General features: G+C 42.4%; 1 protein-coding gene across 2 annotated transcripts; it reads right to left on the bottom strand.

The window, feature by feature from the left end:
• Nucleotides 1–305: 305 nt before the first annotated feature.
• Nucleotides 306–19068, bottom strand: LOC119323887 (bifunctional dethiobiotin synthetase/7,8-diamino-pelargonic acid aminotransferase, mitochondrial-like). 2 transcript variants are annotated; one of them, XM_037597606.1, is made up of 14 exons: nucleotides 18406–19068; nucleotides 17300–17470; nucleotides 16945–17206; nucleotides 16769–16852; nucleotides 16499–16619; nucleotides 11065–11213; nucleotides 5645–5739; nucleotides 5280–5395; nucleotides 5049–5195; nucleotides 4509–4642; nucleotides 4288–4419; nucleotides 4024–4158; nucleotides 2156–2268; nucleotides 306–787 (listed from the first exon to the last, which is right to left on the bottom strand). In XM_037597606.1, exons 1-14 carry the CDS (start codon nucleotides 19038–19040, stop codon nucleotides 607–609), a joined length of 2475 nt encoding a protein of 824 aa, XP_037453503.1. In that variant the 5' UTR covers nucleotides 19041–19068; the 3' UTR covers nucleotides 306–606. The 2 variants fall into 2 exon arrangements, with proteins under 2 accessions (XP_037453503.1, XP_037453504.1); XM_037597607.1 differs by lacking the exons at nucleotides 306–787; nucleotides 2156–2268 and having other exon boundaries at nucleotides 4110–4211.
• Nucleotides 19069–21203: the final 2135 nt, after the last annotated feature.

Raw genomic sequence — 21203 nt, 5'->3', positions numbered from 1 at the left:
AGGGTAACAATTCACCATTAACCTCCACTTGGAAGCTAACTGAGCTAACACACTTCATCACAAGAGATAACCAATCTTCAGAGAAGCCCAGGCACTGCATCATTGCCTGCAAATACTCCCACTCAACGCGGTCGCATGCTTTCATCATATCAATCTTGATTGCACACCACCCTTGCTTCCCCTTCTTTCTTTTCATGGCATCGATGCATTCATAAGCCGTCAAAAAATTATCAGTTATGAGCCTCCCCGGCACGAAGGCACTTTGCACTTCAGCAATGATTTCTTCTAAAATCTCGCGGAGACGATTAGCCAAAACTTTGGAACAAATCTTATATATATATGACATTACAAAGAGAAATAGGCCTATACTGGGTAATATTACTATGATGACGTGAAAGTGTGAAATGCAGAGTAGGCCTATTTCTCTTTGTAATGTCATCCCACTTCCACGTAATTATAGGAGAACATTGTAACTGAACTTACATCCAGCCTGAACTACATATTCAAGAAGCTCCATAAGCTTTCACCTTAGAGGCGGGGCACATTGTCTTTTGGCCGGAAACTAAAGCTAGCATAGATTTTCTGATTTTCTGCTCACAACTATCCTCAGTGAATTGGATTGAAGTGGCTGATTCTACGGTACACTTTGGACAGTTGTTCTGTGCAGACATCTCTGGTCGTGCAAGGACCACACATTAGGTATATCACGTTGCCCAGGGGCCTCACATAGATATCATCCTCTTCTCGAAGTTGCTGGATCAGGGATCTCGCATACAACGACGCATACCTGCCAGAAATGATTATTAAGGGAATATTACATAAGAGCAAGAGCAGTGCAGTCATAGTACACTTCGTGTTTTATAGTTAAATAAAGTAGTGAATTCGTCCCTAACTGAATTGTTTAGCATCTTGTACTTCACTAGGTATTTAGTTTTCTTGTTCCCTTGTACAATCTTGATATTTTGGCTTTAACTGATAGAGTTCCAGCTAGTTCTTTGGGTTCTTATAATTTGAAACCGAATTTGTAAGAAATCTAGACATGGCTTCACCAGAATAGAGGACACCATTGTTGTCTCATATCCTCGTTCAACTGGGGGTACAAATTGCTAGAAAAAAGTAAGTAATATAGATATGAAGCATTTAATGGACTAGGAACTGAATGATCGCATTTGTTATCTAGCGCTACAAGTACAACTATGCAATGTCCAAGATTGGACAAAGGAAGGGGCTGAGCTGGACTGTTCACTGTCCAGGTTTCAGTATTTTGGGCCAAAAAGAAGAATGGTATATTACATAGGCCGTGGCACAACGGCTGGATCAGGTAGGTACAACAGAAACTCCTATCTGTAGGGCACCATGCGTGGTGACCGGGTGCTGGGCACAGGACTTGATCGATTGAGTGGAGCTGGCGACGTGGGCGAGGATGAGGCATTCCTACACAAAAAAAGCATACATATCCCTTGTATACTTGGGCTGGGCCAGGGCTAAGCCCTGGGCCTAGCATGTCCATGCAATATGATTTGCTTAAATTCACTAATCTTTACAACACTGGCTATCATTCAACTAAAGTTAGCTGAGGCAGATCCAGGACTCACAGCGTTCACATATCAACACAATTCGGTCAATGAAAAAAATCAGGACATCAATACATCTACACGTACTAGAGTGTTTGACATTTCAGTTACATGTAAACGCTCTTATTATACTGCACTTTGAGTCATACAACACCTTGCTATAGATACTCTAGAGCAAAGAGCAAAAAAGGGACGCTCTAGAAAAAATTGGATTCCATAGCAACTAAACAGGTCCTAATATAAAAAGCGGCACCAGGGGCAGAACAGGAGGGCGAGTGACGTGTCATGCATGGCAACCATATGTTTGTGAGTAGGATCGTGAGGGTGGGGGTGGCCCAGTGAGTGTCTTCTTTTTGTCAAACAGATCCAAGCTATGTGCATATCATTTTGGGAGTGGTTCGCAAACAAATCCACGTTCTTGTTAATGAAAAATGCCATATTTTGTTTTGTGCGTGTGTCTATGGGCGTGCATGCGAGAGTCTTTAAGAAAAGTGATTTTTCCTCTTCACTCAAGAAGTTTAAGGTAAAATGTCCAAGATACCATCAATGAAACAAATTAATGACTATCAAGAGTATCATACCCGGCATCAGATCCCTCGGCCTGCAGCTCAATTGCACACAGAGTTCCCAAGGAGACTACTCTCTTTACATTTGGTAGTGACGATAACTGGTTCACAAGTGTGCCATCCCATAGCTGCAAATTTTGGTAGACATTAGAACTGTAAAACTACATGCACGAATTGACAGAACATAGCATTAGCAAAGAAACTTCTTACATTAACAAAGATACTTCATATAAATATATTGTTAATGCATATTATTACATTAGAGATATATGCCCAAAGCACATGAACCTGTGAACTCACCATTAATTTTATAACAAAAAGGGAGTAAGATAATAATATCACATGTTATGGTGGAACAGATTGAAGGACATATACGCCCGTTAAGGAGTTTTTGTGTTAGTGACAAGGTGATTATAGGACTAATCATCTTCTTGAGTATATACTAAATGATTTAGTCCATTCGGAGAGACGCACGCATAGTTGCAGACCCCCCACTCAAAAAGGTTAAAATAAGATGGTCGTTTATTTCTGGCTATGATTTCTTTATTTTGAGTCATGGGAAAAGCCACACTATTAAGATGGGGTACGCTTTGGATGACGTGTTGGAATCAACTATATTTAAACAAACAATATACAGCCACAGTCCCATTAAAAAACCCTCGGAGAGCGCCTTTAAAAGGCTGCTGTTTGAGCCACTGGAGCGGCCCGGAGTCTGGACTCGCCCAGAAATCGCCTAGGGACCGGACTGGAACTCCGGGCACTCAGGGTCCAGACAGGTCCAGTACCTTCTGGGCTCACCCGAAAGTCACCCAGAGCCTGTACTAGAGCCCCTGGGCAGTTCTGTACGTGGCCCAATGAGTAGGTATTAAAGGGACCCTGTTTAAAAACCCTTCCCTGAAAGGAAGGGAACGACTCCACTATCTCTCCACCATTGTTGTGACCTTCCAAAAGCTTGTGATCTCCTTCCATGGTGCTCCACCTTTGCCACAAATTTAGGGGAAGATAGATGAGATCTCGATCTACAGTTCTACAAGAGCAACAACAACAGCATCGCCTGGGCTAGGCTAGAGGTGAAACCCATAAGATCTCGCTACCAACTCATGGTTCTGGCACATGGATAGCAAGCTTCCACGCACCCCCTGTCCATGGCTAGTTCTTTGGTGATACTCCATCCTTCAGATCTCTCTTTACGGACTCCTCACATGTCAAGTTCATCCTACCCCGACCTCTCTCGACATTATCAGCACGCTTTAGCCGTCCACTATGCACCGGAGCTTCTGAAGGCCTGCACAGAATATGCCCAAACCATCTCAGACAATGTTGGACAAGCTTCTCTTGAATCGGTGCTACCCCAACTCTATCTCGTATATCATCATTCCGGACTCGGCCCTTCCTCGTGTGACCACACATCCATCTCAACTTGCGCATCTCCGTAACACCTAACTGTTGAACATGTCGCCTTTTAGTTCTAACAAACCAATTTGAGAAAGTTGATTCCTGTTAAGCTTCATGCACTAGCCAACGCAACCAAAAGTCCGAACTTATGAAAAGGGCTAGGCAATCCACATATGCACTGCAACAATTCCCACTGAATCCCTTGTGGATCTTGTTACTCTTGGAATTGTGGGGACTCCTCGAAGGATACTTGGTATTCCAACGCCTCTCCAGAGAAGATTAGCACTCCCCCAAAGTGTGAACTTGGGATAAATCATTCGTCTCCGACTTAAGACTTAAGGTAATTTCATATTACTGTGATGCACATTTAGTTGAATGGCCAACATGCTAATAATGGAGAGAGTACCGACCCTTCTAAGACACAAAGACACATTGCTGACCATTTCCTCCATCAATCTATACAAATTCAACCAATTAAAATTCATTACCTCCTTGAGCTTCATACAATCAAAATCGAGATTTGAATTTGTGGATGGATCTCTAAACCATTGGATAGCTTTTACTGCCGCAGAACAGCCCATGGCATGAGCAGTGTAGGAATGGCCATGTAAAAGCGCTGTAAGCTGGACCATTATAAAAACTTATCAGTGCCTCCAGCCCCGTGTTTACTGTGATCCTTTTTCACATAACATAAAAAATGATGTTCTTAGTTTATTGAAGCCTGAGCACACAGAAACACATTCAAAATATACCTTAGAGTCACTTTTGAAGGCCTCGAAAACTGCTTCTGTTGTTACCGTTGCAGCTAATGGTACTATCCCACCAGTCATCAGTTTAGCATAGCATGCAACATCAGGTAAGCAGCCGAGCAACTCTGAAGCAGACTGAGAAAGAAAGAAGTTGTCATGATTTCTGAAAGGCGTGAGCTAACTTGTATCATGTATTATCCGCGAAGATTGTTGCGATCTGTTACCTCCACACCAAGACGCCAGAACCCTGTAAAGACCTCATCGAATATGACAGGTATTTTTCGGTCTCTACACTCATGGACAAGTACTCGCTGGAAAAGTGGATCTATCATGTGCATTCCCCCAGCACCTTGTATCACTGCATGAATAGGAGTTAACGAGGATCAAACATTACAGCAACATACAAAACAGAAAAAACAAAAACAAGCAATTATACAGTTCTTACATGTACCTACCAACAAACGGGGAGAACAAAAACTTGTGTGGAGTGAGCACATACTCTCACCTCTAGCCGACTGTGTGACGCAAGGTTTTCAGAATCTCAATTGTGGCATATGATTCTGCGTTTCTGCAACCCTAGATTGGCACAGCGACCATAACAGTTCTGCATTGTTTCTACGATTTGTGATCCTAGATTCTAAATCGATTATATGATGTGTGATCCTACCATGGAACCTCCAATTCAACTCAATATAAATTAAGGCATATGTCAAAAAGTGAATATCCAAGCAGTTCACTTGGCTAATGGAGAACAATGTACTTGCCTGGTTCTATAATAAGTGCTGCAATATGCTCTGTGTTACTTGACATGGAATATTCTGAAAGTTGTTGGGATATGTAGGTTGAGTATAAATCAGCTGCAGCTGATGAGTCCCTACTCTTGCAAAAGACTTCAGCAAATGAAGGAAAACCTGCAATTTCAGTTGTCAGTCCAAATATGTAAGTTAAGTTAAAATTACACATATTTAATCTGACTTGTCAAACGAGTTACTGACATTTATCACCAGGGCTCAGATGACAGTTCTGTATCGACTGGGGCAAAGAAAGTGCGCATGTCCCATTTCTTATGAACACTGTTGGAGGATCTAGAAAAAGTCCCCGCCCAGAATACCTGCAGAAAAAACCTTAAATGAGAGATTCCACATTTACTTATATTGAAACTGATAGCAAGAAAGGGGTTTAGAGGAACAGCAGTTCTATGTCTTGATAGAAATATGTACTGTGCCTGCAGACAAATCAAGACATGAAAGGGCAACAGTAGTGCAAAAAAATGGCAATAGTTGGGAAAGACAGTCATCAGAAAAAGGTGTGAATATTTCTAAGCATGCAGCATATGAGTGAAACTGAACTTGATGCATACCATGGCTGCTGAAGGAACGATGTATAGGCTGATGGAGCTTGAGCTTCCATAGCACCCAGGGTATCACCATGATATGAACCTTTTAGAGCAAGGACCTAGAGATCAAAGAATTCAATTAATATGTCAACGGATAAGGGACAAAAATGAGGATTTAGATATTTCTGGTCCAGACTACCTTGTTTGCCTCTAGATATAGTTATGAATTACTGACTAATGAGAACAAACAAGTTGGACATTGTGAGGAACTAAATTACACAGTGGTAAGTAATGAAACAAGGCAAAAACATCATTGATTCTTTGTAATACTATGAATATTGGAGTTGTTTTTATGGAGTGTTTGAATCTAGTCCAAACTGAAATTCATTTTAACGATCCAAATCCCAGGCCTCTCGTATATAAAAGGACCTTTAGAGTTATGAGTTTTATTACCCTATTCATGAATTTGGAGTTCTATTCACCTAATTTTCCAAATTCCGCATGTTAACAACTGTAGATGACCACAGCATCCACCATGCAGTGTGTAAATCCTACATCAGTCACCAGTGCGATCAGCAGAACTGAAGGTTCCTAGATGTGACAGAAGTTTTGGAAGATGGTGAGGACAGAAGTATAGATGTGACACTTGACAATGACTTAAGGAAATGGGGGTCAGTAAGCCAAACAAAAGAGTTCGAGGGGTACATTTGCCAGTGTCGATAGCATATGTGGGGTCCTCGCAAGTGGCTGATTCCAGAAATTGGCTGGAATCCCTAAATGGCTATGGGTCTGCAGCATAAGTTTCCAATCACATACCACACCTCTCCAAATTTGCCATGCTCACTAAGGTGTTAGTAAACCCATATTTCTCAGAGATATCCCAGTCCAGTTGATATGTGCAATGAGCGAGGTTGATGCTCTAATGGTTCAAAAGGAAGATTGGACTAATGAGATTAATTTTACGCCACTGTCCAATTTGAGAATAAGACCACGATCTTTCTCATGGATGTGAACAACAGGATCAAGTACATCTCAAATATGGGAGAATTTGCCCAAGTGCTTAGATTGGAAGGATCTAACAATCCTAGATACAAGTCTATCCATAAGAGGCCAAAGTTGTCCACTAAAGATATGAAGTGTCTCTACAAGGAGAAAATACCTGCAAAGAACTATTGGAAAACCACAGGTCTTCTTCCCAGACTTTACACTTTGAACTACCTGCTAAGATTGACTCTTGATCCAAACGTAGATGACACAACCAACATTAGAGGGCACCCATGGAAGCTAATGGCCAACTTGATAAGGTTACTCCATTCGATCTCATGGAATACATATGTGAGTGCATAAGAGAGGCTTCACAAGATCAAACAAGAAGTTGCCCCTTTGCTCCTTATAGTGAAAAGCTTATAGACCATGTGGTGCAAGATTGAAAGTTCAAGATGGATCGTGCTCACATGGTTTACAATCCTGAGAAAGAGAAGTCCACGTTGAAGACGAGGAAGCTCCACCTTCTAAAGAAATTCCTCAAGTGAAGATTCAAGATGAAGGAGAAGGAACTTCATCTGCTGCTCCTAAGCCACCACTCTTTTCACAATCTACCAACTTGACCGTTCAAATCCCCATTAGGGTACCGAATTAGGGTGTTTAGCGTTTGCTACTCTTTGCCATAGACACGAGAATCAGTGAGACCTCAGACTTGTGCGCATCATCGAAACCTGACTGCGTTAATCAAGAATTTCGATTTATACCTGCAAGTTAGATTGCATATCTCCAATTCTCACTTGTTTTTCGGTTGCATGAAGGGATTGATCCTCATGATCAGGTGGACTGTGTTTCCAACACTGTCAATAACTATAGCATAGTTGGTTTAGTGATTGCTAAGGCACACCACTGAGTGTTCAGTGTAGTCGGGTCGTCAAAGTCTCCAACAAAATCGATACTATCTCATTGAAAGATCGGGACACCTTGTACCTATCACGTGGTATCAGATTTCCAGGTTGCTCGGTGAGATTTTCCAAAAAAATTGTACTCTGAATTAATTTTTGTTCTTTATACCTATAGCCCACAAAAAAGCAAAAAAAAAAAAGGGTTAGATCATCCTGTCCAAGCCAGTCTGAGCCGTCACAATTTTTCTTTTCAGTGCATTCCATCTTTTTTGAGTTTACATCTGCATCGTCATGTAGAGTTGTAGGTTCTAGTCCTTTATAGTTTTGAGTTCTGTTCACACTAGTCACGCTGCCGCCACCGCGCCATCAGCCCCTCCACTGCCGACCACCAACATCCATCAAATTCCAGTACGTCCCCACCACCGCCCTTGGTCATAATCATGCTTCCGGTTGCTTGCATCTTCATTCCGCCCAATTGGATTTTTTTTGGATTCGACTAGACTAGAACTAGTCTCTAAGTTCGGGTCGGAAACGGTTTTGCGCGGTATTTAAGAAAACGTTCATAACTTTCTCATATGGAGTCCGTTTTGGCTGTTCGACCACTCAAAACGAGCGTAGCCCTTATCCTATCTTAGCCAACACTCACATAGAGTAATGCAATCGACCATAGAGTAATGTTAAACACGATAATAGTGAAGTGCAGAGAGAGTTCGAAGAAACTAGTACAACCATATCTAGCAAGTAAGAAACCAAGATCCTACAACAATAACAACAACATCAAAGCCTTTAGTCCCAAACAAGTTGGGGAAGGCTAGAGGTGAAACTAGAGTCCTAACTAATAAAAACTGGGTCAACTGTAAACTGAGTGAGTCCAAAAGAAACTGATGAGGAACACTAGACGAGGAAAGAGAAAAAAGAGAAAATTGAATGTCAGATTTGTTTGGTTACTTCTATATGCTTCCACGCTAGTGTAGTATTTCTTTTCTTTTCCACCCTACCTACTGTTTTCTAGAGTCCTCTAGTTGTGAGTAGCTATGAGTAGAATGGTGAATCGTAAGTTCTAGGAGTTTTGAATTGAACTCCTGCTGTCATCAAATTCGTATCATACCCGGGGATGAATGGAAAACAGCCTTCAAAACAAAGGAAGGGTTGTTTGAATGACTAGTCATGCCATTTGGACTCAAATACACCAAGTACCTTTATCCACCTGATGAATAAGTCCTTCGACCCTTCTTATCCCACTTTGTTGTGGTCTATTTCGATGACATCTTGATCTATAGCAAGGATGCGGATGAACACTTTGATCACATTCGAAAGGTGCTACAAGTACTAAGGGAAAATGAGCTCTACGTCAACTTGAAGAAATGTGTTTTCCTGCAAACACAACTTCTTTTCCTAGGATTCGTCATAACATGTGAAGGTATTCGTGTTGATGATTCTAAGGTTGAAGCAATCCGAGAATGGCCAACTCCGAAGACCATTTCTGAAGTAAGAAGTTTTCATGGCCTTGCAACTTTCTATACGCGGTTTGTGAAGAATTTCAGCACTATCATGGCACAAATTACCGAGTGCCTGAAGAAAGGAAAGTTCCAATGGACAGAAGCGGCTGAAGTTAGTTTCAATGAGATCAAGCAAAAACTCTCAGAAGCTCCTGTCTTGGTGCTACCTGATTTCAACAAGACTTAAGTTGGAGCGTGACGCAAGTGGAGTAGTCATTGGAGTTGTTCTATCTCAAGAAAGGAAGCCCATTGCTTTCTTTAGTGAGAAGTTAAACGAGGCTAGACATAAATGGAATACCTATCAGCAAGAATTGTATGCCATTTCCAGAGCTTTGAAAACTTGAGAAGTTTATTTGCTGCCTAAAGAGTTTGTCGTTTACACTGACCATCAATCCTTGAAGCATTTTAGAAATCAAAAACATGTTGATCGCATGCTAGCAAGATGGGCGGTATATCTGGAGAGGTTTAACTATCTCATCGTGCATAAATCTGGAACGACTAACCGAGTGGTCGCATGCCTCTTGACTTCTATTGAGGCTGAACTTTCAGGCATGGATCAAATAAAGGAGTTGTATGAGGATGACGAAGACTTTGGCCATGTTTGGGTAAAACACATCAGGGCTAGCCATTAGGTGATGACTATTTCATGCAAGATGGCTATCTCTTCAAAAAAGATCGTTTGTGCATTCTGAGAAGTTCTGTACGTGACTAACTGGTCAGAGAACTCCATTGAAGTGATCTTAATGGCCATTTGGACGTGACAAGACTATCGCTAACCTGGAAGCTCGTTACTTTTGGCCACAACTAAAGAGAGATGCTGGAAAGTTTGTCCATCGTCTCAGACCATGATAGCAAGTTTCTTGCTGCATTTTGGCTCACTTTGTAGAAGCAATTCAACGCTGAATTGAAATTTTCTAGCACTGCCCATCCACAAACACATGGACAAACTGAAGTGGTGAACAAATTTTTGGGTAATCTGATCCGTGTATTTGTGGAGAAAGAAAGGGACAATGGGATTTGACTTTATTTCTTGCAGAGTTCTCCTACAATAACTCCAAGCATAGATCCACAGGAAGGAGTCCTTTTTCCGTTGTCTACACTAAAGTTCCAACACATGTGGTGGACCTGGTCAAGCTACCATCAAGGGGACACTCAAAATCAGCATTGTCCTTTGTTGATAATTACACTGAGTTATTTGAAGAAATTTGTGGTGTTTTGGAAGCACAAAATCAGAAATATAAACAACTTGCTGACTGCAAAAGGAGGCCGAAATCATTCCAAATTGGTGACAAGGTGATGGTCTACCTCCGAAAAGAGAGGCTGCCTTTAGGTGTTAAGGGGAAGCTTAGCAACGAAGGTATGGGCCCTTCTCTATTGTGAGGAAGATAAATGATAATGCTTACGTGATAGATCTTCCAAGTGACATGGGTATATCCAACACTTCCAATGTTGCGGACTTGACTCTCTACCATCTAGAAGAAGCGCTCTATGAAGATAACTCGAGGGCGAGTTCCAAACAACCAGGGAAGAATGATGAGGAACACTAGATGAGGAAAAAGAAAAGAAAAGAAAATTGTATGTCAGATTTGTTTGGCTACTTCTATATGCTTCCACGCTAGTGTAGTATTTCTTTTCTTTTCTACCCTACCTACTGTTTTCTAGAGTCCTCTAGTTGTGAATCTTAAGTAATGTTTTCTAGAGTGTTCTAGCCATAAGTAGAAGTATGTGAAGGCTTCCAAAGCCCTATAAATAGAGCTCCTCACCTCTAGTTTGTACCCAGACTATGTACCCCCACTACCTAGAATAGAACTTGGTGTTGTTATCTAAAATCTTGGACTAGATCTTGCGTTCTAGGAGTTTTGGATTGAACTTCTGCTGCCATATCGGCCCTGTCTCCGCCTCTAGAGCGATATCTAGTGCAGCACGTTGAAGTTGTTCCTTCAACACTTATGTTGTACACATTGTAGCAGGAAGGTGGAGTTACTCCTCCACAACCTTATGCTGCTCCAGAAACCTAAAAACAATGAGGATAAGTACTTTTAGTATAAGAGCAGCAAACCTTTAACTGAATATTTCTTTCGTTGGTGATACTCTTGTCACTATCGAGTAGAATTCCACGATCAAGTGAAAACTTGCGAAATGCCATCTTCAGAGCTATTTCAATTGCTGTTGATCCATTGTCCGAATAATAAACTCTGGAAGCCCAATCTGACCAACAAATTGCAAGAAAGCTATGTGCAATCAACAAAATGTTCCTGAGCAATTTGACTTGAATAACAGGACACTAATAATGAAACAAGAACAACTGAAACATTATTATCTCAGCAAACCAGAAATAATGTTTTTGTGTGGAAAATTTAAAGATCAATATGAATCAGATAAGCACATATCATTTGTTCACAAATGTGCCCATTTTGCTGTCTCCTTTCTTCAGGTAAGCACAACTATCTACCAATCTACTCCCTCCATTCCTAAATACGTCTTTTTAGAGATTTCAATATAGACTACATACGAATGTATATAAACATATTTTAGAGTGTAGATTCACTCATTTTGCTCCATATGTAGTCCATATTGGAATCTCTAAAAAGACTTATCTTTAGGAATGGAGGGAGTAATAAGTGTTGATAACCAAATTTGGCAATCAATACTTGGAAGGCGAGAAAGAGACAAAAAAAAGTCACCCATACGGAAAGAGATTATATGGCCAAATCAGATAAACATATGTTAAGATTAGGAGTCCTACTCTCCTATGGCAAGACCAGCCGTCTATAGATATGTGAAGGGTGATGGCCGATTGGACAACAAACAATCAAAAGAAATCAATCTAATTGTTATGGCGCTGCTAGAAGGAGGGCGCGAGAGGGCCGGCCGGGGGCCTTTTTGCCCACGGCCGGGCAAGAGGGAAGGGATTTCCTTCTTAATTCTTGCTTGATTAGATTGATACATCTCCTCTCTTTATATAGAGAGGTTTACTTGACCCCTAAGCAAGCGACCCTTATCTCTAATTAACCCTAAGACTAATTGGCCCATTAGGCCCATTACGTACTCTAACACTAATACTTTATCTTTCATGTACTTCTCCTTTATTGTAGTTTGTTGCTTCTCTTTCTTCGTCTTCAACAGCAACAAACCTCGAGGCTCTAGGGGCGGTCAGGCGGACCTAGGGCAGCTCATTGCCGCCACATGCCCTAGCGAGGTCCCTCCTGGCAAGATCTCGCCGGTGTGTCTTGCGTATCGCTCTCCTGGTGAGGCTCCTCTAGTGACGACTCTTGCGTATCACGATCGACGCCAAAGGCACATGGTGACGTATTCATGTGAGAAGACGCTTTTTGGCGACTCTGCGGGGGGAGAAACTTTGAACGGTCCATTGTGACTGTTGTTGTTACGAAGAGATCATTGTCAAGGTTTGCAATCTACAAAGGTGATATAAATACCCAATTTACTTATGTAGATGTAAATAATTCATATGTTGGTGTTACTAGATCCTTTGATGATCATATTGTATCAGCTAGCCCTAGAATTTTCAATTGCACATTTGATTACATGAAAGAGCCGATGCAAAGTACGAGTACTTAACCTTCTTATGATATTGGCAAGATGCAACATGTGTATTTGAACTTTCATGCATTGGCAACCCCATAAATCCATATATCGATGAACAACGTGATTAGTTTAGTTAATCATTATGAGACATCTTGAACTCTCATGTATCGACAACCCCACAAATCCATATGCCGATGAACAACATGATTAGTTCAGTTAATCATTACGAGACATCTCGAACTCTCATGCATCGGCAATCCCACAAATCGATATGCCGACGAAAAATGTGGTTAGTTTAGTTAATCATTATGAGAGATCTCATGTTAGGAATTTCAATGCATGCAAGAGGATATTTCACTGTTTTATCCATCAGCAATTAACTCACAATATGCGAGTCTACCATTAAACACATCAATAGATGGGAGAATAGGGCATGCTACTGCTAGTTATTTGGCTAATTACCTTCAACTGTCATGTGATACCCCTCATGTTACTAATTTTCAGCACCATATGCAAATGTTAATATCCATAATTCGGCACCACACCTTCACAAAGATCATAACCGAATGAGTAAAAGTTCTGCAGGAGTGCGTATGTCTTCACCTAGTACCATAGCATATTATACGTCCCCTACACAATTGCAAACTTTCGGCATCACCCATATCTCATTGCCAAATTATGGGTGAACAGCTTTACCGCTGCACCAAGGTATAATAATGCTCTTTGCCTTGAACAAATAAAAAGGGGGCAGATTCGAGATTATGTTGCAATACGGGTAGAATTAAGCAAGAAAAAAAGCTATGCCAATTGATAGAGTTGATGAGAAGAGTGATTCAAATGATAAGGGTAGTTCGGTTATTGGAGGGCCAAATCAAATTGTACATGTTTCAGATCTATCAAATCAAAAGAGGCAAGCTTGGTTGAGCAAGGACATGGCAAGACGATCGTGCTTGATTTTTCTGGAGTTAAGGGAGCTTCCATTCTGCACCATGAGTTTCGTGCCAAAGAAAATTGATGGGCATCAACAACAAACATATGTAGCCGAACAAAGTTCGGTCGACATGAAGCATTAGAGCGATGAGGCACAGGATCCAGAAGAAGAGGACAAGGTGTTGGAGAGCCATCAGAAAGCGGAGCAAGATATCATTCAAATCACGCAATCATTGTGCTTGCTTCCCCAACATATTTGAACAAGTACATTTGACAAGTAATTTACCTATTTGCAAATTTGGTCGTATATTTTTCAAGAATTGCTATGGGAGAGGCACATGAAGGCATTTGTGGCACTCATCAGTCAACGCACTGAAGTGCTTGTCGCGGCATGCTAGATTTTAATGGCCAACGATGATTAACAATTGCTTCAAGTATTATAAAGGGTGCAAAGCTTGTCAAAAGTTTGGTGATATAGCTCCTCCAGCTATGTTGCATCCTATCGTCGAGTTGTGGCCAATTTCAGAGATTGGGGATTGGACTTCATTGGACAGATTCATCCTCCTTCAAAGGGGCATTGATTTGTGTTGATACCTACTGATTGTTTCACCAAGTGGTCTAAATCAGCGCCTCCCAAAAATATGACTCGTGTGGAGGTAATTCAATTCATTACTAAGCACATTATCCATGGATTCATTATTCCTCAAGCATTAACTTCGGATCAAGGTTCATCTTTTATATGAGTCAAGTAAAAGAATTTACCGAATCTTATAAAATGAAGTTGCTCAATTCATCTCCATATTATGCCCAAGCCAATGGACAGGTAGTGAGATATTAATTAAAATCATCAAGAAGAAGATTAAAGATAATCCAAGAAGATGGCATGATGGGTTGTTTAAGGCTTTGTGGGCGCATAGAATCTCAAGGCATGGTGCTACAATCGTAACTCCATATGAGCTTGTGTATGGATAAGAGACGGTTTTAACCGTTGGGGTAAATCTGGACGCCTTGAGATTAGCTAAACAAAACGACTTATCGGTGGTGGATTTTCACAATGTGATGATGGACAATCTTGATGAAGTCGTTGATAAGTGTTTCGTTGCTTTTAAGGTCATAAAGAGATAGACAAACTAAGGGTGGCAAGCTTACTCCAAAAAGGTCAACTTGAAGATCTTTCAAGTTTTTGACCTAGTGTGGAAGGTGATTCTACCAATTAGCTCAAGAGCAACAAGTTTAGGAAGTGGTCTCCGAGTCGGGAAGGTCCTTTTAAAGGTTGTGAGGGTGGTTTCCATAAATTGGAATTTGGAGGAATCTTTACAAGGAATTTGCTCCCCCAAGCTCTCAATGGTATATTTGAAGAAGCTTTATCCACATGTGTGGCAAGAAGCCTGGGCATTCATGGCCGATACTTGATTATCACAATTAGACCTCATAACACAATTGATAAACTGTTATTGCCCTGAGAAAATGTATGAACATGTCGTTAGTCCTCAAATAGGTGCAAGTTATTTTTTGGCACACAAGCTTTAACCAAAAACACGGGTGCGTGTGTTGATAACCAAGTTAGACACACAATACTCGGAAGGCAAGAAAGAGAAAAAAGGGAAGTCGCCCATATGGAAAGACATTAGATGGTTGAATCAGATAACTGAGAAGCATGTATTTAGATTAGGAGCCCTACTCTCTTACGACAAAACTAGTTGCCCTATAAATATGTGAAGGGTGATGGCCGTTGGACAACAACAACAACAACAACAACAACAACAAAGCCTTTAGTCCCAAACAAGTTGGGATAGGCTAGAGGTGAAACCCATAAGATCTCGCAACCAACTCATGGCTCTGGCACATGGATAGCAAGCTTCCACGCACCCCTGTCCATAGCTAGCTCTTTGTCGATACTCCAATCCTTCAAGTCTCTCTTAACGGACTCCTCCCATGTCAAAATCGGTCGACCCCGCCCTCTCTTGACATTCTCCGCACGCTTTAGCCGTCCGCTATGCACTGGAGCTTCTGGAGGCCTGCGCTGAATATGCCCAAACCATCTCAAACGATGTTGGACAAGCTTCTCCTCAATTGGTGCTACCCCAACTCTATCTCGTATATCATCATTCCGGACTCGATCCTTCCTCGTGTGGCCACACATCCATCTCAACATACGCATCTCCGCCACACCTAACTGTTGAACATGTCGCCTTTTAGTCGGCCAACACTCCGCGCCATACAACATTGCGGGTCGAACCGCCGTCCTGTAGAACTTGCCTTTTAGCTTTTGTGGCACTCTCTTGTCACAAAGAATGCCAGAAGCTTGGCGCCACTTCATCCATTTGGACAACACAAAAGAAAAAGGGCAGCCCGGTGCACGTAGCTCCCGCTTGCGCAGGGTCCAGGGAAGGGTCCGACCACTTTGGGTCTGTAGTACGCAGCCTTTCCCTACATGTCTGCAAGAGGTTGTTTCCAGGACTCGAACCCGTGACCTCATGGTCACAAGGCAACAGCTTTACCGCTGCGCCAAGGCTCCCCTTCCCGTTGGACAACACACAATCAGACAAATCAATCTACTACTTTTATGTTTTATCTACGTCTCCTTTGCCCTGGTTTTTGCTTCTTGTTCTTCATTGTTCTTCGTCTTCAATGTCAGCGAACCTCAACGCTCTAGGGGCGGCCAAGCCAAACTAGGGCAGCCCATTGCCGCCACGCGCACTGAAGGGGTCCCTCCTGGGCGTGTGGGGTTTCGGGTCTCAAGAGATCTGTTGGCGTGTCTTGCCTATCACGCCCGGTGAGGCTCCTCTGACAACGTGTCTAGCATATCATGCTCGATGTCGGAGGCACACAATGACGTGTTCAGGTGCGAACAATAAGATCTAAACTACGGAATTTGGTAGCTAAAGGGTTCTTTAAACGAGTCATTTTTCATACTAATACACCATTTTATTCGTTAAGTGGGTGACTTATACTCGTGCAGTTTGATTCTGCTGCACATACATTATAATAGATGAAAAACAAGTAAAAGCACCAACCTTTACCAATTCCCCCAAGCAAAAGTTCAGCACAACGAAGAGCAGGCTCATGAGCATTCTCTGGAAACATCACATGGCCATACCTAGCAGCAGCGTAGCCCATATCTCTTGCAAGTTCAATCTGATGATGAAAGAGAAATTTAGGCCACAAAAATTGCATGTCAATAGTTCAACGTACAGAACTTTAGCCATAGAACACCTGCAATAAGAGTTCCCTTAGCAAACCAAGGTAAAGGATATTTTGAAAAATACAGGAAGTGCAAGAATAACCTGCAACTTAGAATCAGGTCCTTGAGTCCACCAACTTGCACATGCATCAAACTGAGGGATCATCATCAACTTGTTGTCTTTCACCTACATCAAAAGATTTCATAACAATGCCGCTGATGTTTCAAAGCTTCATTTCAAATTTCTTTTCAAAAGCTTGGAATATACAGTGGACAAACCTTGTATGCTGAAAAACTCTCACCACAGCGTGAATCAATTACTGTAACACAATCTACAGGTACAAGATTGTGCTGAGTGAAGGGCCACCACAGTAAATCCTTTGATTTTCTTTGCATACTGTTTAACCTCTGAATTCTTTTCAAATGAAAAGATCGCAGGGCATCTTCAAGCAAACCAAAAACTGAAGATGATTCGGAAAACCAATCAGTTAGGTCATCTGATGGATCTTCTGGAATAGGTGGCAAAACAAGCACTGGTACCCTAAATAATACAAACATTGTGAAGCTGTCGTATCAATGAAATCGGAGCTGCTAAAACATTTATAAAAATAACAATAAGACTGAAGCATGTTACCTATTTCTCAAGTAAGAAAGCAAGAACTTGTCGTTTGACAAACCACAATCTTCCAAAATCACTGCGCTAACATCATACCCCCTGAGCAACAGAGTTTCATATGCCGATAAAGTGCCTGAAATACCACCAAGACGGCCATCTCCAACAAGAATAATAGGCAACCTAAAGTGCCTGCCAAGAGTCACAGAATCAAGAAGTGTGTTAATGTAAATCAATCTAATACGCTGAGCAGTAATGAAGTTTGTGGGAACAATTAAATAGGCCACAAGGTTCTTTAAAAATAGATGCAATCATGTAACCAATTCGAACGTGGTTTAAAGGATTTGAAGTATGCTTTATGTCTGGTAAGATCACCATAACTTCCCAAGAAATAAAACATGTTAGAAAAAGAGATGAGTGTGTAGACATACATCAGAAATATTTCACAAATGGTCACCAAATATGTGATTACTTTCATCACTTGTAGAATCAAAAACATAAACTGCTCCAGTTAATGAAAAGTTGAGAACACAACAAATCAACAGGATATCCAACAAACAGCCTCAAGAAAACTTCAAAGCAGCAGATCGTTCACCGCGATTATCATGCTCACTAACCACCATTGTTATCTCCAGCTTGCATGATACTCCCTCCGTCCCATAATGTAAGACGTTTTTTGACACTACACTAGTGTAAAAAAACGTCTTACATTATGAGACGGAGGGAGTATCTTCTTACAAACTACACCAATGTGATAGTTGATTTCGATGGAATAGGCTAACGATTTTTTTTAGGTATTGAGATCCCTTGTGAATAGACAGAACAAAAATCAGACTATATCACTGGACTAAACACTGGAAACGGGTATATATAGCAGAAACGTCAATTGCATCATACTCCCTCCGTCCCATAATGTAAGAAGTTCTTGCAAAATCGTCTTACATTATGGGACGGAGTAGTACTAAATTGCGCAACATTTCATTTCCTCAATTGATTCAAACTTCTTCTTTTTGAGAAATCAATTAATTCAAACTGAACACCCCGGAGAACATGTGTACTAGTACGCGTTTGGTAACATTTAACAAATAAAACAGCATATTTACGGCTGAAGAGGCATCAGAACGCACCGGTAGAGATCGCACTGCAGCGTGCCAGACGGGCCCGGGCTGGCCACGCCGCCGGCGGTCTCGACCAGCTTCCACACATCCCCCTCCCCCTTCCCCAAAGTTTCCCCCTCGGCGAGGCACGCCGCCAGGAGCGACCTCACATGCGCGTCTTCTACCGTCATCCCCTCCCTCTCCGCCGCCAGGTGCGGCGACACCGCCTCCCGCCATGCGTACAGCGTCCTGCAAGCCAGAAGCTTCCTCACCGCCTTACCCTCCCCATCGTAGGAGAAGGCCGCCTCCTCGCGGGAAGGGGATGGGGTTTCCACTGACGGGGCAGGGGAGAGGGTGTCGATGGAGGCGACGAGGTGCGCGGCGTGGGAGGGGCGGACAAGCGCGGGGACCCTGCGGTAGAGGAACCCCGCGTCCGAATCGGCGGGGAAGCCGGTCTGGAGCGGTTTGAGGTAGAGGACGGCGGAGGGGGAGGCGGCGTGGGAACGGAGGAGGGAGGCAGCGAGGCCCGCGGAGACGAGGGTCTTGCCGACGCCGGTGTTGGCGCCGAAGACGGCGAAGGTCGGCGAGGAGAGGGGCAAGGCGGAGGAGAATGAGGAGGAGCAATGGCGCCGACGAGCTTGGCGGAGTAGGAGGCGACGGAGCATGGCTGCTGGCTTGGGTTCTATACGGGGGTTTTGGGAGAAAGAACAGAGTGAGGCCTCTTTAGGTTAGGAAAATCGTAGGAACAGGAAAATCATAAAAATGAGATGACATGTATCTTAAAATCCTATAAATAAGAATAGAAAAAGAAATGTCCTTTGATTCACATCATAGAATTTTTTTTTCATTTAGTCCAGGCTAATGTTTATTTTTCTATGAAATGGGAAGGATAGGAAGAATTCGTCCATAGGAATAGAATTTTTTCTATAGAAATCATATCCTATCAAATTCCTACAAGATTCCTCTAAACCAAAGGAGGCCTGAGTAGTATGAAGCTACAGAATGCACTAGGCACTACCCGAATGATTTGGATGTCAAAACAAACTTTTTCGAACAAAATCAATCTATCCCCCCAAACCCTATTTCCCACTAAGTTTCTTTATTGAGGTTCTTCTTTGAGTTTTTTCGCAGCGTAAATCGATCAATCAGAAGAGACACGTGTATTTGTTTGCGATATGGTGTGGTACAGATCTGTGTGCATCTTGCCAATGACCTGGGAGATAACCCATCTCACGGCTTTGTCTTTCTCCCCCTTTTCGAGAAAATTTTCTCCAATCCCTTGCACGAGTCACCCACTGCAGCCACCATTTCGCCGTCGTATAGACCTATAAAAGGGCTCCCGCCTCGTCCCTGCATCCCGCGTGCGGCCACTGAATCCCACTGACGCCCACACCCATCCTTCCTGATCTTTCTGCTAGACACTGGCTCATCTCATCGATGACCCCAACGCCAGCCTTCACATCCCTTCCTGGCGCCAGCCCCCTATCTCCTCTCCATGAAGCAAAGGTGGTGGCACACGCGAGAACGGTGAAACGGCGCGTCCTGAGCTCCCTGCCACATTTGGACGGGCCACCTTCGTCGGTGCCTGGTCGCCTCGGCCGTGACCTAGATGACCGGGAGCTTGCTATCTCGCACAACGACTGCCCATTAGTAGCAAAGCAACAGCGGCCGCAACTGGGGCGTGACGTTGTCCTGGACTAGGGGGTGCTAAACACGTCGGCCTGTCGATCATGGGCCAGGCCGAGGACCCATAGGCAACCCAAGAATGGGTCATGTTTGCCATGACCCACTGCGTACTTAAGATGGAATACTCTGAAGACTTGGTGCATACTTCAATGCATGTTTGAATCATCGACATGTTTATCCCTAGATGTAACTGACCTAAATGTAACCCTAGGCACCCTCGGTGTCTATATAAGCCAATGGGTTTAGTTCGTAGGGTAGAGATAGAGACCTACACATATGATATCGAGGTAGATCATCTTGTACGTTGTACCCATCACATTAATACAATCCAAGCAGGACATAGGGTTTTACCTCTTCGAGATGGCCCGAACCTGGGTAAACATTTTGTCCCTCTTCTATCATGTTACCATCAAGCTAAGATTTACAGCTCGGGACCCCCTACCCTAGATCTGCCAGATTCAACCCTGGTATTGGTGGCCCATGCAGGTCCCGCCATATTATCGTATCTATATTGACTTGTTCCAAATACAAAGGAAAGCCCGTGCGGACCAAAAAGAACCTGAACCGAAGGTAGTGCAAATCTTCAAGGATTGCCACACCAGAAAGATGAAGGGCATGAGCACACCAGTTCAAGCCGTTGTTGTAAGTCCTTACTCCTCCTGCCTTGAATCGATTGGTACTGTGATGTGTTCATTTAACTACTTGGTTTGCAGCCAATGTCAGTTACTCTGTTCACTTTTATACACAGTTGTCTTAAAGTATCATTTCACCTTACATGGTTTAAAAGAGATGAAGGATATTCTTTTGGTCTTGATCTATAATCTAGTTGTTATTCACGTGCGCACACAATGATAAAATAGCCTGTTTGTTTTATATATGTTTGCCCATGATATGAATGATGCCATACTATGTTCATCCTACTTTAAACCATGTATCTTTATCCTTAGATGTCAATGAATGTGAGAAAATAGACAATACAGTTGCATGCTACATGGACATATGTTCTGAAAGTGATTTTATTATGTAGTTGGCACTACAATGCATGCTAATTTATTACAGTAGTTCACCAAAATAAGTTATGTATAAACGTTTAACCTACTTTGTTTGTTTGTCTCATTAGTAACTTATCTGGTACACTAATC

This window comes from Triticum dicoccoides, chromosome 6B (genome assembly GCF_002162155.2).
Source record: "Triticum dicoccoides isolate Atlit2015 ecotype Zavitan chromosome 6B, WEW_v2.0, whole genome shotgun sequence".
Lineage (NCBI taxonomy): Eukaryota > Viridiplantae > Streptophyta > Magnoliopsida > Poales > Poaceae > Triticum > Triticum dicoccoides.
This window is presented reverse-complemented; position numbering and strand designations above follow the sequence as displayed.